The 16,775-nt window shown below is 56.2% G+C and overlaps 5 protein-coding genes across 5 annotated transcripts; 3 read left to right on the plus strand and 2 right to left on the minus strand.

The window, feature by feature from the left end:
* Positions 1-1,338: 1,338 nt before the first annotated feature.
* On the plus strand, positions 1,339-3,263 carry D7B24_004105 (uncharacterized protein; the record flags this gene model as incomplete). Its single annotated transcript, XM_028638281.1, has 2 exons — positions 1,339-1,372; positions 1,621-3,263. 2 exons carry the CDS (start codon positions 1,339-1,341, stop codon positions 3,261-3,263), a joined length of 1,677 nt encoding a protein of 558 aa, XP_028496901.1.
* Positions 3,264-3,341: 78 nt separating this feature from the next.
* D7B24_004106 (uncharacterized protein) lies at positions 3,342-4,442 on the minus strand (the record flags this gene model as incomplete). The annotated part of the gene is made up of 2 exons (XM_028638282.1): positions 3,342-4,049; positions 4,113-4,442. 2 exons carry the CDS (start codon positions 4,440-4,442, stop codon positions 3,342-3,344), a joined length of 1,038 nt encoding a protein of 345 aa, XP_028496902.1.
* Positions 4,443-5,567: 1,125 nt separating this feature from the next.
* Positions 5,568-6,303, minus strand: D7B24_004107 (uncharacterized protein; the record flags this gene model as incomplete). The annotated part of the gene is made up of 2 exons (XM_028638283.1): positions 5,568-5,768; positions 5,821-6,303. The coding sequence occupies 2 exons, from the start codon at positions 6,301-6,303 to the stop codon at positions 5,568-5,570; spliced, it is 684 nt and encodes a 227-aa protein (XP_028496903.1).
* A 2,344-nt stretch (positions 6,304-8,647) lies between these two features.
* On the plus strand, positions 8,648-11,107 carry VPS9 (vacuolar protein sorting-associated protein 9; the record flags this gene model as incomplete). Its single annotated transcript, XM_028638284.1, has 4 exons — positions 8,648-10,013; positions 10,067-10,144; positions 10,193-10,365; positions 10,412-11,107. 4 exons carry the CDS (start codon positions 8,648-8,650, stop codon positions 11,105-11,107), a joined length of 2,313 nt encoding a protein of 770 aa, XP_028496904.1.
* Positions 11,108-15,103: 3,996 nt separating this feature from the next.
* On the plus strand, positions 15,104-16,498 carry D7B24_004109 (uncharacterized protein; the record flags this gene model as incomplete). The annotated part of the gene is made up of 1 exon (XM_028638285.1): positions 15,104-16,498. One exon carries the CDS (start codon positions 15,104-15,106, stop codon positions 16,496-16,498), a length of 1,395 nt encoding a protein of 464 aa, XP_028496905.1.
* Between the last annotated feature and the right edge of the window lie 277 nt (positions 16,499-16,775).

Consider the following 16,775-nt stretch of genomic DNA (forward strand, 5'->3'; position numbering starts at 1 on the left):
GGGGGGGGTTTGATGAGTCGGGTCTAGAAAGCTTTGAGAGAGTACATAATACTTGTTTAAAATTGGCTGGAGTCGGGGAGCGGCGTTGTAACAGAGTTTGTCTTGCACGATGGATCATTTGCCCACCTTGTCCTTTTTCCGGTGATGAAGCGACAACTGCGCCCAGCCTCTTCCGTCTTTCGGATGATTTGAAGAAGTTGACTAATGCCAAGATAATGACAGGCGGGGAGGCTAAGGTGATTTAGGTAAAGCGAACCGGGCAGACCTGCCGAAGGGGGGTCGTTGGGTCTGGTCAACGCCTTTGTGTGTGTGATGAGTGGTCAGGGTCAGGGTTAATGGCGTTGCGGGTTCTGCACTTGGGTTCCATACCATGAGGATCTACGATGCGTGGCGTTCTTTGTTTTCATGGTAGTTGCAGTTCGTGAACGCTTCAGATGGCGGTTTGGCTTGGTGGATGTTGGTTGGCTTGAGCGCCACTGTTTGGGCTGCTATGGTTCAAACTGGGGATGCTGCCTCATCGTGTTTCGATATGGTTGTTTGCTCTTCAAGAAATAACATCTCTGTCCGCGAATCTCTTCACCAGAGTATTTTCTCGGTGATAAAGACCGATTCGCTGTCGTCAGTAGACCTCTTCTTGTTGTCGACAAACACTTCACCTCGCTTTTATTCCTCTTCGCGACTTGCCTGCTGGTCCAATAAGCTCATTTCTTTATTGTCTTCGAACTTAGACTTCAAGCACAGCGTGTCCCAAACTTTCCGCTTAATCTGCGACTCCATGAGTGAGTTGAGTATTGTCAGCGGCTCCCCGATCCGTGGCCTTCCTCCTTCCAAGCTTGTGCCATTGAAGGGCTGCATCAGACGTAGCAAACCCGAACCAGAAGCGAAGCGAAAAAGGCAGGATGAGGCAAGAGACGAAGACTCTACCCGGAAGCGCATCCATTTCGATCTTGCTCAAATCCGTCCCGTTGAATCTCACGAGGATCATCAACCATCATCTCTACCGGGGTGCCCGGGCGCGCGCTGCTCTTGAGTGGGGGGATATGGAGTATGTTCGACTCTGTTGTGGAAAGATGCTTGCCGGCGCGCTGAGCATGGGCGAGGAGTCGTTGCTGGCTGTCTGTTGTGAATCAGTAGAATGACAATGGATGCAAGATACGTAAAAGAGAGTGTTTGGACATGACGCGTGCGGACATGACGTTCCAGACCTGACGCGTCATCGGGGGATCTAAACTCTGTATCCGAGGCACCTTGAATCCAAATGGAATCCTACGCAGTCACTTCGGGACAGTGGACCAGGGTTCATGCTCTCCATGTCTGAACTAGCAAGCCTTTGTCATGATGACCGGTGATCAAGGCATTCATCACATCGAACGTGCGTATTGAGAAAGAAATTATGCTTGTGAATAGCCAACCATTCGTTTCTGGATGAGCTAGCGCTGATGATACATGCACGCAGACCGCCACGACTCCCAACTCATTTGCTTTGGCTCGGCTGCTGGACGAGTGACACAGGCGCACAGCCTTGGCGGATGCACCGGCCCGTTATTTTGACTTCTGCCTTTAAGAGGGGGAAAATCCCACAAACTTGAGCCTCGACATGCGAAGCTTTTGTCTGGAAAGTCGACATCATGGAACTAGTAATGGCTGATCAGTCAGTACCCGCTCGGGCTGACGTCCTGACGACGCTCGATTATGGCCAGCTTCGGACGTCTGCGCTCATTGGCGCTGCGGTCATTGCTATCCTCATGCTTCTGAGTTCCATCATCACCATCAAACCCGAACAAAATGAACCTCCCCTGTTCAAGCCGATGATACCGCTTGTCGGCCACATCATTAACATGGTCCGACACGGGACCATGTTGCTTTCTCGCTACAGAAAACACAACCTCCCAGCAGCCACGCTGCCCATGCTGAACGGCAAGATGTACGTAATCTGGGATGCATCCCTCGTTCAGGCACTCTTCCGTAAAAAGAGCTTCACCCTCGAACATTTCGCCGCCAAGTTCTCAGGCAACGTCGCTGGCCTAAACAGCTCTACTCGCAACATATTCCTTACGACGCCCCTCGTGAAGGAAATGCTGGAACTCTTCAGCAAGCACCTCCTCAAAGGCAAAACCCTCCAAAGAGCCCAGATTGCCGCCGTCTGTTCCTTCGAGGACAGCCTCCGCGGCGAGTTTACCAGCCTCAAGAACGGAGAGTGGCTCGAGATCTCCTCCATGTATACCTGGCTGCGCGACATCACAACCCTCGCTGCAAGCCGTGCCTTCTGGGGTCCGCAGAACCCATTAGACGGCGACCACACGCTTCTCGAGGACTTTTGGCGCTTTGAGGATAAGCTCCTCATTATGGCGCTGGATCTGTACCCCCGCTTCACGGCGCGCAAGGCCTACGACGCCCGCGCGCGCGTGCAGGCCGCCTTTGGCCGGTTCCACGCAGCCGGTCTCGTCGACAGCGATGGCGTGTCGGAACTCATCCGCGAGCGGGCGCGGCTGATCCGATCGTACGGCGTGGCGAGCGAGGAGATTGGAAAGATGGAGACGAGCATCCTCGCCGTCGCGCTGAGCAACACGGCACCGACGCTGTTCTGGCTCCTGTCCTCCATCCTCAGCACGCCGGGGCTGGCGGAACGGGTGCGCGGGGAGCTTGAGAGCGCCGTGCGGTGGGACGGTGACGAGGCGGTGCTAAGTGTGTCGTCATGGGAACGATGCCCGCTGCTGGTTAGCTGTTATCACGAGACATTGAGGCTGATGAGTAGGACGACAGTGACGAGGCGCAGCGACGAAGATGCCATACTTGTTGGCGCTGATGGGCGCGAGTACATGATTAGAGCCGGCGTCGACGTGCAAGCGTCTGCGACTGCGTTGCATACGGACCCTCGCATCTGGGGATCGGATGTCGATGACTTCGATCCTGACCGATTCCTTCCATTTGCGAAGGATACGATCTCGCAGCACGTGCGGCAGAAGAAGGCGGCATTCATACCGTTTGGGGGCGGGCGGCACATGTGTCCGGGACGAAACCTTGCTTTCGCCCAGGTCATGACCTTTGCCGCTGTGCTCTTACTTGGGTATGATGTTGAGCCGGGCAAAGGATCGGGAGAGGGCACTCACAGCGACGCGAAAGTCTGGAAGAAGCCGCCACGGAAGACACGAGGGTCAATGGCAGAAGCCATTGCCAAGCCGGTCAAGAAGGGAGAGGGCTATGGTGCGAGACTCAGACCGAAAGCCGGCTGGGAAAAAGTGCGGTGGCATTTCGATGTCTAATACATAAGTTTTGCGCGATGGGAATTCATCTGAACACGAAAACTGTCATTATGACAGGTCAACAAACTACGGACTATGTCACATCTTTCTTGAAACAAAATCGCAGACTCTCTCCCAGGTGTCTCTCGCATCCTCTTCTCGCCACCTCGCGTCTCCCTCTTTGCCATGTGTGTATGCATGAGCCGCCTCCGGATACATCTTGACAACTGAACCGATACCCGCGTCCCTGAACTGCTCCGCATACTCAATGGCTTCTTGACCCAGGGCATCGAGTCCTGCGACAAACGTCAGCATCGGCGCCAAGGTCGGCCGTAGCTCACGCAACAGCTGAAGGTCCGCCCGCATTGGTGCCACGAAGATCTGCCGTCCATCGACATGTGGCGGTACGTACGCCGCCTCCATCTTCTCAAGCACGACGACAGGGATACTCTTGGCCTGGGCCTCGGGGGCTGCGCGCGCGAAGCGTTCTCCGTACCGCTCGTGAAGGGCAAGGCAGGGATAGACCAGGACTTGGGCGACCTGCCGAAAGTGAGGGCCCAGCGCTGCGCGGAATGGGGCGGCCGGCCCGGCTGTGAAGGCGACGAGGAGCGAGAGCGAGGTCGCGAGGTTGCCGCCGGCTGAACAGCCAACGACGGTGACACGAGATGGGTCCGCTGCGACGCCCAGTGTCCGCTCGGCCGCTGGCGAGATTGACCACTTCAGCACGTCGTATGCTTGGAGGAGGGCGTGGGGAAAGGGGTAGCGGGGAGCTTTGGCGTAGTCGAGTGAGACGACTATTGCGTTGAGCTTGGGAAGTTATTACCACACTGCTCATCTGCTTCAAGAGCTGAAGCCGGAGACGGGGCTTACTTTGTCAGACATGAATCTGGCATTCGCTTCGCCGTCACTCGGCTGGCCGAGAGCGAAGCCACCGCCCTCGAGAAGAATGATCAGGGATAGAGGCGCCGGAGACGGGGTTCGTACAGGGGCTTTTGGCAAGCAGACGGAACATTTGACGTGGCCCTCTCCCAATCCTGGCGTGTCGACAGTGACTTTATTGTCGAATAGATGCCCGTCACTGGACTGCCTGGCGATGGACTCGCGCAGTGCAGAAAGCTCCGTCTCGAGTTGAATCGCGAATGCTTCGGGATATCCGGGGCCTGAGGTCACCCTTGGAGGCTGGATATCGTCCTGCTTCATTTTGATGGGGCCCAAAGTGAAGGAATCTCCTGGGTACGTTGGTTACTCTGTGCCTCTAGGTTATAACTTCGATTTGACTGCATGAGAATGGTCAATAGCGACATGCGAGGAATGAGTGAGGGTAGTAGGCCAAGATATAGCCCGAAGGCCAGAGTAATGAAGCTTGCGAGTGTCAGCGTCCTGTTACTTCATCCATATGGGTATTCGTTCTGCACACGGCATAGCTGACCGGCAATTCAATTGGACTACTTCGTCTATACTGAGCAGTATATGCACCTTATTCGGCTGAAGCTGACGCGAGCAAGCGAGCATCCTATCAGATGGCGTTCCTCATGTCGTTACGAGGGTGCCGATTGGATTGGCCAATCGACTCGGAGACGGACATTGATCATGCCCGAGAGCTGCAACGGGTGAAAGTCCACAGATTGCCAGAGACTGAGAGCAATCGGACAATGTTGAACCCAGGTGAGGCAAGGGCGTTGTGCCGGAACGAAGCCGTGCTCAGCCAGAGTCCCCGTCGACCCATCATCAACCGGGGAATCGAACCCCGCCAGTTCCGCTTCACAGCATCATCGGCCGAGAGTCAAAGACACCGCGCCGCTCGTTTCAACACCTGCGCGCAATTGCAAATGGGTTTGAATGCCAAAAAGAAAAGTCTAGTTCTTGGCTTGTGCGTCTTCATAAGTCGTACGTGTACATTGGTGGCGTCAGCACCCCGAAAAGAAAAATGAGCAGGAAAAATACGAAACACCCCTTACGCCCTGTCGACTGAGCGCCGCTGTCGGCCATTCCGTGCCCCTGAACCACTGCCACGAGAAGCCTGTTGATGACGGCCTGTCAGCCCAAACATGTCAATGGCGATGGCCTTGTTTTCTTCGGGAATCATTCCTTGGTCGAATTTTTCGAGCTATTCGCGAATGGAATCGCCACTTCACCGTTTTATAGAGTAGGGGGCAGGACGAAGTGTGTAATGTCCTCAACAGTAGATGGTATGATATAAGTTCAAATCTGGCATAATCATAATCATTTCAACGCCCTGAAGAGCCGAGCAGCAACCAGGCAGCCGGTTCTCTCGCAGTTTCCCCGGGGAGCAAACTCTGTTCCCTTTATAAAATGTCTTTTGTATCATCTGATCAAGTCCCTCTTCCGGAGCTTGGCGCCGGCAGCCTGCAGCTTCGCAGTGATAAATTCAACTTGCTCGTCGGCACGCGCTCCGTAGGCCAAGTGAGCCGGCAGGATCGTCAGCGTGCCGGCACAGACAGCGTCGCCGGCGTTGCAAATGATATTGGTCTTCTCAGGAGGGAAGTTGGGAATCTGGCGGTTGTCCTGGGCCATGTTAGCGTACTTCAATCTCCTGGACCTGAGACGAGCATCTTACCTGGACGTTCTGGGTGTCGCCAAAAGTAAAGGCGGCGACGATCTGGTCCTTCTGCGCCTGCGGAAGGTCCTCGACGGCGCGATGCGTGAGGGCAGCGCCCTGGCTATAGCCGCCGACGACGAGCATCGAGTCGGGACAGTCCGTGTTGGCCTGCGCGATGAGGCGCTCCATCTCGGCCACACCGCGACGGTCGGCGCCTCCATTGCCAAAGTTGGTAGACAGGGCAGCGGCGTATTCGATCCCCTCAACTGCAACCTGATCGGCGCCAAAGTTGGCCTTGACGCCGTTGGCCGTGGGCGGGCCACACACGGTGCCCATGTTGCCCGTCTCGGTCGAGCCGCGGGCGAAGAGCATGATAATGGGCTTGCAGCCACCGTCAGTGAACTCGGTAGCGGTGCTGCCAACACGGCCACCGCGCTGGCGCTGTTCGATGGGGCCGGCGGCGGCGAGGGCCGCGAGGGCGAGCGTGATAATGTACTTCATGATAGCGTTGGTAAAGATGGTGATCGATTCGAGAATATCAGGGGGTTATAAAGATAGTGGTATGGCTCACGGAGCGATGTGAATGAGTGAAGAGAAGGGAACGGTAGAAGGCCTCCCGGGCTGGCGAAGATGCTGGCTTGCTGTGTTTATCCGAGGGATCGTTGCTGAGGATGCTGATGAGATGAAGGTATCGACAAAGTGTGATGGTACCAGCCGCCTTTATAGTTGTTCTTCAAAGACGGCCTCCCGAGAATCTAGAGTTGAGATGACACGCCAGTAGGGTATTCCTCTGCCGGCACTCTCATCAGACATGCGTCGTCCCATCCTCGACGGGAAGGCTGTCCAATCGCATCTCGAGCAACAACTGGATAGACGAAGCATCGACGTCGTGGGAAAGGGTACATGATCGCCAGATCCTCACAGGGCCCACAGAGCCTCCCACTTCCAGCGAACGAATGGGGCGATTTCCAGTCGCAACTCTGGCTCGATTGGGAAGACATGTAGGCTCGTGGTTCAGCACGGCCCAGACACACGAGGTTGTGGGGACTGATGGCGGTGACGGACGCGCACAGCCGCCCCCGTGGACTCTGAACATGCCAGGGAAACAGAACCAGGACTTCGGGTGAGAGGCAGGGTTCGTCGATGTGTTCCGAGCTGAAGCTGTATCGTTTAAAGCGCGTGTGTGTCCAGTTGAGGCAAGTGTCTGTAAGAAAATGAACTTGGCGAAAGCAGGCAGTCTCATGTTGAACACACTTCAATGGGTTGGCGGGAAACAGCTCGCTCGATGGGGATAGGGTAAGCCGGAACGTCACGGGGAGGTATTTTGTCAGCCGTCCCATCGCGAGTTGCGCATGCTGAGAAACACTGCATCACTCGATGACCTGCGTCGATTGGTTGATAAGAGCTTGATCGTATGCCCAAAATACGTGGGAATCGAGCTATTCGCTGCATGACTGCCAATTGTTATCATTCCCCGTGCATCTTGATGTTCGCAGACTTTCGAGTTGCACAGGCTTTGCTTTCAACAATAACGGCATAGCTGGTGTGTTGTGCTCCGTAGAGAGCAGGGCGCCTTCGCCGTATAGCCGTGATGTCCAGATGGGCGATCCAAAAGGAGGGACGGGTCGTGGAGCTTTCCTCTTCTGGTAGTCTCGCTGCACTCCACATCCAGATTGGAATTCAAAGAGTGTCGGTATTGGTCGAATTCGGTAACTTCCATGAAAAGGTTCTCCTTCTGCCTCGGCATGCCTAGTGTGCGCCTAAGTCTGGTGCTGAAACGCGACGAGCAGTGTTCGAAACGATGGTGTGTGGTCCGAGTGGCTTCCAGTCAAAGAAACAATGCTTCGAAGGCAAAGAAAAGAACGGGTTGACATGCAAGACCTTGCTCCAGATTGACGAATGCCCATACTGACAAACGAATTACTTCCATGAGAGGCTGTCGTGCCACCCTCGACTGCGTACACCGTCCGAGGCCAAGCCGCAGGGCGGGGTCAACGGCCGAGGGCAGGACGCTTTCGGGTAGGAGTGCGAGTCGGGCGACAGGTCATGTTGAGACGGTGTGAGCGCAATGGGCAACATGCCATCGAATGTTGCTCGCAAGGTGCGGCCCGAATGGGGACGTCGATTTCAGGCAGTTGAGGGTCAACCAGGCCGTCCTGGCTGACTTTGAGCCACGCGTCAGGCGATTGAAACGGCCAAGTGAAGCAATACACGACGCATTCCTCACAAACAGGATGCACCGGGGATGGGGACTGGGATGATCGCTTGACGTTGATGATCGAACATGGGGAATAATGCCATTGGTAGGCAGTTCCGTATCGTGATCGTGATGGTGTTGAGGGGTAGCGAGGACCGGCGTGCTGGATGGCTGCTGACATAATGCAGCTGGCACGCTGGTGTGTGAATCACTACACTCTTTGGGGTCGTCACTGCTTTGAAATACAGAAGAAAGCCTGCGTGTTACTCCTTACAGGTACGGTACAGTGGGCTCCCAGTCGCAGGGTCAGAAGCAGCTAGCGCTTGCAGCCACGCCCCGATGCGCTGACGTCAGGCTTCGATGCGCCGTAGCGCCCGGCGGACCCTGATCCACGGGCGCTCCACCTTGGCCGGCAAAACTCTGGGGCGACTCGAAGCCACTCGTGCCCGTGCTCCAGGCAGCCTCCAGGCCCGCTCCAAAGCCCGTTTCCATGGTGCATGGTGGGGGAAATCATGTGGTGGAGCACAGCCTTGTGACGACGCTCAACCAAGCTCAGCTTCGGGACAACAACCAACTCACCACGTAGCGATACCCACCCTTCACAGCCCAAACTCTCCCATAACCCAGCCGCCAGTGGCGGAGTCAGATATGCCCGACGAACAAGGCTCGGGGAAGCCATCTTCGGACGCACCTGAGAAGGTCCAAGCCCTCGACGACCTCATCGACCTCACCGACAAGACAGAGCCAACAGCGTCAGCATCTGTAGCTGCCGACGCCAGCAAACCGAGTAGCCCCAGCAACCACAGCAAAGATGCCGAGGCCACTGCCTCTCGCGCACATGTTGTGACAGAGGCAGACCCAGACGGAGAGGCTTCTGCCTCCGCGGACCTTTTGAATGCTTCCGTGGCAACCATCAAGCCGTCGAAACCCCTCCCCGCCGACACCTCGACCCAGTTCCTCACGATCGAGACCAAAGCCTACGTTGATCCTACGCCACCTACCCCGACAGCCTCACGCCCCCCTTCAAGAACACCGTCCAGTGTAGGATCCCGACAAGATGCGTCTCCCACGAGATCTGATGCTGCCTATGACGATCGGAGGTATACGAGCGATGATGACCAGGAGAACGGCTCGCGCTCCGAGATTCAGAGCATCATGGAGCAGTTCACCGGCGATGGAGGTGGCCCGGGAGCTGAGGAAGTCATGAGTCCAAGACTAGAGATTACATCGCCCATTCTCGGCGGCCCGATTCAACATCCACCAAGAAAGTCGAGCCTCGAGCCTCTGTCAACCTCCTTCTCGGCCCAGTCGCTGGAGAAGGAGACCTTGGGTGCAGCCATACCTTCGTCACCCGTGAGCACAAGATCCCGGACCAGGTCCTCGGTGGATTTTGGTCCTCCGGTGCCCCCGAAGGACGGACTTCCCGGCGCCGAGGACAGCCAAACTTCTCTCGATACTCCCATGTCGCCCTCGGCTATGCACCGGCCCCCGCCACCCGAACCCGAACCAGAGCCGACCCTACCTTTTGACTTTCATCGTTTCCTCGAGCAGCTACGCAACAAGAAAGCCGATCCTGTCGCGCGCTATCTCAAGTCTTTTCTATCCGAATTCGGCAAGCGGGAGTGGATGGTTCACGAACAAGTCAAGATTATCGGCGACTTCCTCGCCTTCATAGCCAACAAAATGGCGCAGTGCGAGGTCTGGCGCGATGTTTCGGACGCCGAGTTTGACAACGCGCGAGAGGGCATGGAGAAGCTTGTCATGAACAGGCTGTACACCCAGACGTTCTCGCCGGCCATCCCCGCGCCGCAGCCTATTCCTGGGGCCAAACCCAAGAGGAGAGGCGGCGAGCGGCCGATGGGGCCGGGGCGTAAGGGCCAGCACCAAGAGGATGTTGAGAGGGATGATATCCTGACACAGAAGATCAATATTTACGGCTGGATTCGGGAAGCCCATCTCGATATTCCACCAACGAGCGAGAGCGGGAAGCGGTTCCTGAAGTTAGCACAACAGGGTATGCGGCTGTGGATTCTTTCTCGTACACGGAAGGCGCTAATCACGACACAGAACTCTTCAAAATTAGGTCTTATCGCGCGCCGAGGGACAAGATCATCTGCGTGTTGAATTGCTGCAAGGTCATTTTTGGTAGGTGCAGTCCCCATCATAGTTCCGAACGCCTCTAACACCCGCCAGGTCTGCTCAAGCACGCAAAGTCAGATGGATCAGCAGACTCGTTCATGCCATTCCTTATATACGTAGTGCTCCAATCCAACCCTGAACATCTTGTGTCGAATGTGCAGTACATTCTTCGATTCAGGAATCAGGAGAAACTGGGTGGCGAGGCCGGATACTACCTGTCTTCTCTGGTACGTATTCGTGGACATATGCTCCAACCTTCACTAACACTCGCAGATGGGCGCTATCCAATTCATTGAGAACATGGACAAGACCAGCCTTACGATTACCGACGACGAATTCGAGAAGAACGTCGAGGCCGCCGTCTCAGCCATCGCAGAGAAGCACAACGCTGCATCGCCGGTGGAACCGCAGCTCTCTGAGAAAATACCTCAAAGCCTACTGGCCCAGACACAAGGCGAACCCTCGACCCGGCCCGACCACGATGTCAACAACGGAGACTTGTCCACGCCTCGCCGCTCCACATCGTCAGATGGCGACGACTCCGACGGCCAGGCCCCCATTACGAGCCTGCTCCAGACAATCCAGCGGCCGCTCAGTACCATCGGACGCATGTTCTCTGAAGATCCCACCGGACCGGAATCCGGCGCCAGCGCCGCGCCGCGCGCGCCGCAGCCTCTCGATCCAAACCGGTTATCACCACGGCCCAGTGGCGAGGAGGCACGCGAGGCCGGAGGACGGCCGGACCCACGCAACCACCCGCAGCTGTCGGTGGAGGAGGCGGCAGCGAGGCAAGCGAGCGCCGAGACGGCCGAGGCGCAGAGGTTGCACCGGGCGGAGCACCACAATGTCGTTGAGACACTTGCCGGCATGTTTCCGGACCTCGACAGGGACATTATCTCGGATGTCGTGGTGCAGAAGCAGGGGAGGGTCGGACTAGCGGTGGATGCCTGCCTTGCATTGTCCACGTAGCATTCTTTACTGGCGAGACGCGCGGCATACAGCAAAGTGGATGAGAGCCAAGGGTTCACTTGAATGACCAGCAATTTTTTTCTTCCATCGCTACTGCATTATTGCTTGGCTAACTTGCGTCTATGGACGAGCGGCATTTGGTACTTTTCCCCTTTTCTTTCTGCGAGGAGTGAGTGGACGTTGTGTTAGATACCAGTAGCTTAAGCCTGGTGCTCTGCATCTTTCAACAAGCGAAGCACGAATTTACGGTTCTTGAAATGCAACGCAGCTGGCAGTCATCGACTCCGTGATCCTGGCGAATTATGCAAGCCATTGCTGTTTGGTTGATTGATAAGCTAGGTTCGTCTTGTGAGTTGTGACGAGGACGGTTGTCACGGGCGCTCGATGTGGCATTGTTCATCATGGCAGGTTTCAGGAGCAGGTAGCTGGGCTATCTCTGTCCGAGGATGGTCAGCGCCAGGGGTCACGAAACGCCAAGCCGCAGGCCAGAGGTCCTCCTGATTTTTCAACACGAGTTTCTCGGGCTGCCAAGACTTTTATTCTCCTGCTGCATTGAAAGCTCGGCTCGTGATCGTCGGCGGTTGCGCAAGCACTTCGCATCGTTGACAACGAAAAGTGCCGTTGCTGCATTCTGAAGATGGACTACTTTGAGCACGATATGGAGTAATTCACCGCATACGTCTGTTTAACCTTTGTGCTGGTGATTTAGCCCTTTCCCAGATATATGCCGACTTTGCCGATTGAAGCTCGTAGACTGGGTTGGTGATCTGTTTGATCGACAAGCATGCTTAAGGTACTTTTAAATCCAACCTCGAGACCATGCGTTCTTTTGGAAGACTTGCGAACGACGGTCAACCTAGAGCACGCAGTGTTTAAACGCGATATGAGGTATCGGTCTTCCAATCGTCATACAGTTTATAATTGTTAGATCAATGCTCTCGACAACAGGTTCATTTCTCTACTTGTGAATTTCTTTTAGGCTTTTCAAAGGTAGTAAGCCTATAGAGAAGTCATGGACGAGCTAGACTCGGCGTACGAGAAGACAGATATTCATATGATGCAGACTGAAGTCTCCGTGTAGAGCTCTGGCCGGGTTTTCAGCTTTGCCGATCGTCCTCGTAGTTAGGACTGGAGACCCCAAGATGTCGAGGTCCCGCTATCTTGATGGCATTTACTAGAAGCTTCATGGTAGGATTTTGAAACCCTGTTGGGCAAGTCCAAGATCTGTTCAAAATATACAGATGAGTTCTCTCAAGTCTGCGATGCATCCCAACTCCCCTCAACCATGGCGGAATATTCTCCTTTTGCGCCTGTCATTTTGTTCGTTTGCCTGGCCCTTGAATACAACTCTCCAATGCTTGGTTCTTTCAATGAAATCGCTTTAGGACTATAAATGCATAACGTAGGGTCTGCCAGTTGCTGTTTGATCTGGACTTCCCCTGGCCAACATCATCCTCGTGCTGGAAGAACAGTGAGACACCTGTCTAGCAGCTGCAACCCTTCTAACACTGACTTGCAGACCAGACCAGATATTGTATGGCGAAGACACGCAAGATCAGTCCACGGGTGGTCAAAATGTGACCGAGGCTCTGCATTTCTGTTTTGCCCTTACACGTGGCCGTGGATGATCCGTAAGAAGCCCCAGTTGGGCCAGTGGTCTGTCGTTCGGCCGGTACATTCAAGAAGCACGCGAATGCCACAGCACTAACTGTGACGCGGTGACAAAAGATGTGCACACAATGATAGAAAACGTTGGAAGGCAGGTCGAGAATACACGAACTGATGTGCAGAGGGGGCGCTATTTCAGCATGGCCTGATACCTGACTCGAGCGCGACGTGTCACGGCATTTATAGAAGGAAATGACGCCCGTCATGGCGACTGCTCGAGGCATTGTGGAGGGTCGGGAGATTGAGTCTCACGATGTCGATCTGGGTGGTGGTGGTGTATCAGGACAGCCACAGACCGGTTGATCCTCTGTAGACTGATCCTCTGTAGACCAGGTCTTGGTCACCCGAGAGAGTGCGTGCAGGGGGTGCTGGAGTAGTCTGAAGCCAAGTCAATGGAAGGATGTTAATGACTAAGACAAGGCAAGACCATTGAAGGAAACAGGCAGGCGCAGGCGGGTGTTGCTGCTGCCAATACAGAATCAGGTGCCGCTTCTCCTCCGCGCCATCTTCAGGTCGTCCTCGTACTACCTAGTCTTTCTTCTGCCACCCTCGCCGTAACGCTCTCAAGCTAGAGCTGTCGAGGGCCCATGCTGCGTCTCATGATCGTCTCTTCGTTTGGGGTCTGTCTGTAATCGTTCAAAGACCGAGTTCGGCTGATCCCGAACTGCCAACAAGTCAGTCACTTTACGTCAGCTTTGCCAAGCCGGTCGAGGCAACCCGTTCCTCCACCGCCCTGCCACGATCACCGACTGGGGCTCTTCTTCTGGGTAGCTCTCTTCCGCGGCGATGAGATTGCTTTTGTTGTTTCGAGGACCATATTCCCAGGCATCGACTCATTTTTGTTTCGCGACACTTTCCTCGCCAGGTCCGCTGGCTCCCCTGGCTGTTGGCTGCCATCTTGGAATGCCTCGGCGCACGGTCATAATTGGTGCGTCTTGGGACGACACTCCCTGGCACAGATGGCTTGGCAGCGCAGGGGCAGCTGTTACAGAACTTGGGCTGTCAGGTCAGGGCGTCCAGTCTGCGTCTGCATTTCGACTCTGGTTCTTGTTCGAAATCGGGTTTCGCTGAGGTCTCGCCCGCGCATGACGACAATGCGAGGTGATGTTGCTGAAAATTACGATTGGTATATACGAACATAGATCAATCAGCTTGCTCGACATCGCCGCCAACTCCTCAATCACAAGCCGGCGAACGAGCGAACGAGCCAGCAGCATCGGATTGCCGAAGCCTAACTTTATCGCACGACAGCTGGTGCACACCCCGGTTGCCGCCCCATGTTTGAGCTTTCGTCCCAGATCCGAACTGAAGTCGATGCACCGACCACACGCAATCCCATCCCTCATTCATCATTGCATCACCAACTAGCCCAAGGCCTTCGTGGTTTCACTTCGGCAGGCTGAGCCAGCATTTCCAGGGTCCGTCCCAACGGCTCACGTTCCCTCCGTGCCCCCCCCCGACATGGTTCTCCTCGAGATGCCCCCGTGCATCTGCGACCCAGGGGCCACTGTCATCCCTGCCCTCGACCCTCTTCTCGGTCGATGAGCCTGCACCTGGCGCCCAATCTGGAGCCTGCCCTGCTGGAGAGCCGCAAAGCCAAAACAGACTGCCCCTTGTCTAGCAGACGACGAGCGCTGCGCATAGACGAAAACCTGACCCCCATCGCACACATCGCTGCATCGTGATGGCACAGGACGGATTTCGGATGATCCCCAAGGCTGACACTGCGCCTGAACAGGACTGCGCGTCTGTCCTGTGAAGGCCTGTTATGCTGAGTTGCACCTAGTATCCCCACACCGACAACAGAACGAAGCCTCGCCAGCAACAGACCCCTGGTCCGAGTTGTCGTCCAGCCTTGATCGAGTCGCTACCCACCGTCTCACGCAGTGATCCGAGGATCCACGCCGCTGGCTGGTTCCGTGTTCCAGCCCGTCCGGCAGGGGACGATCAGAACCATGGCACAGCGAGGGCCAAGACGTTGCTCATGGCCCTCCCCCCTTCCCGAATATAACGGCCATGCTGCCTCCTCCAGGGTGCCATGATCAGCAGGCTCCTCCTCACTCCTTGACTATTCTCTTCCACGACTTGTCCGCTCATCCGTTTGCGGCTTCTTTCTCTTCGTCTGCTTGCTCTTCATTTCTAATCGTTTAGTAGAGACTGGTATCTCGAGTTTCTTTGAGCAAGCCTCAGTACACTCTTTATTTCTATTGTCTTCACTTGCCGACATCGACGCCGCTCTACAGCAAAAGCTACATAGATCGCAACTACTACGACGCCTATAACGACAAGCCTATTTTTCACTCATCTTACCCTATTTGTTAGTACGACATGCTGTTCTCCCGGCCTACGACGGCCATCTGGCTGGCCCTGGCCTCCCTGGCCGAGGCCAACCCGCCTGCAGCAGCTCCCGCCCCTCCCGCTCATCCGGCACCCGTCGAGCAGTGCCCTGCACCCGTCACCGAGACGCTCGTCCATACAGTACACGTTCCCGTTCCGACAACAATCAAAGAGACAGTACACGTCACCGTGCCTGGTGCCGCCGAGACTGTTCACGTCACGGTTCCCGGCAAGGCAGAGACAGTTCATGTCACCGAGACGGTACATGTTAGCGTGCCGGTACACGTTACCGTCCCGGTGCCGACAACGATCAAGGAGACGGTGCATGTGACACAGACCGAGCAGGTCGTCCAGACACAGGTGCAAAGTGTGCCTGTCACGGTGGTTCACACCGAAACAGCAATCCACAGCGTGCCGGTGACAGTCGTCCACACCCAAGTCCAGAGCGTTCCGGTCACCGTCGTCCACACGCAGACCGAAGTCAAGAGCGTACCCGTCACGGTTGTCCAGACTCATGTTCAGAGCGTGCCTGTCACGGTCGTTCAAACTCACGTCCAGAGTGTACCCGTCACTGTGGTCCAGACCAAGGTGGAGAGCGTGCCAGTCACGGTAGTCCAGACGCACGTCCAGACCCTCGTCCACACCCAAACGCTGCCGCCCCTAACTCATGTGGTCACAACCACGCAAGACCGACCCGTCACACAGGTACAGACGCATGTTCAGACCAAGGTCGAGTCTGTGCCGGTCACGGTGATCCAGACGCAACCCGTGGAAGTGCCCGTTCAGGTTCCCGTCACCCACGTTGTCACTCAAATCCACACCCAGCCAGTCGAAGTCCCAGTCCATGTCACGCAAACAGTTCACGTTACCGCGCCGCCTCAAACGGTCCATGTTACAGCACCACCGCAGACAGTCCACGTCACTGCGCCGCCGCATACTGTCACTCTTCCGCCTCACACTGTTTCTGCGTGCCCTCCAGGCGCCGCCGCACCGTTGCAACCGCCACCCGCGGCGCACCCCGCCCCGCCCCCTGCGCACCCGATGCCACCTGCGCACCCGGCTCCCCTGCCGATGCACCCCAACCCGCCCGCGGCACCGGCTCCTGTTCCGATGCACCCCACACCCGAGCAACCTGCCGCTCCTCCTGCGCACCCCATGCCTGCGGAGCCCGAGAAGCCGGCGGAACCCACAAAGCCCACGGAGCCTGAGAAGCCTGCCGAGCCTGAGAAACCAGCTGAGCCTGAGAAACCAGTCGAGACGGAAAAGCCCGCGGAGCCCGACACACCGCCCCGCGACGAGCCTGCGACGACAACGGCCGCCGAGCCCACGCCCACGCCCATCTTGGTGCCCGCAGCGCAACGAATGCGATTCATGAAGCGCAACTGAACGCTGAGGCGTACAGACGCAAGGATTGAAAGAAGAAAGTAACTTTTTTTCTTATGTTGACGGCAGCGAACGGGGGCGGGCAGCGTAGTAGTAGTCCCCGCCTCTGAGGACGGACTTGTGTACGTGCGGCTGCGCGCGCGCGTTGTGTGTTCATGTTGTTTACCACAGCACCCCGTAACACCCTGCCCACTCTCTCCCCCATCTCGTACATAATTATTAGAAATTAGATGGCCGACGGCTGCGATGATACCCCCCCAGTCCGTCTGCCGTCGTTCAA

This window comes from Verticillium nonalfalfae (assembly GCF_003724135.2).
Source record: "Verticillium nonalfalfae strain VnAa140/NRRL 66861 chromosome Unknown scaffold_23, whole genome shotgun sequence".
NCBI lineage: Eukaryota > Fungi > Ascomycota > Sordariomycetes > Glomerellales > Plectosphaerellaceae > Verticillium > Verticillium nonalfalfae.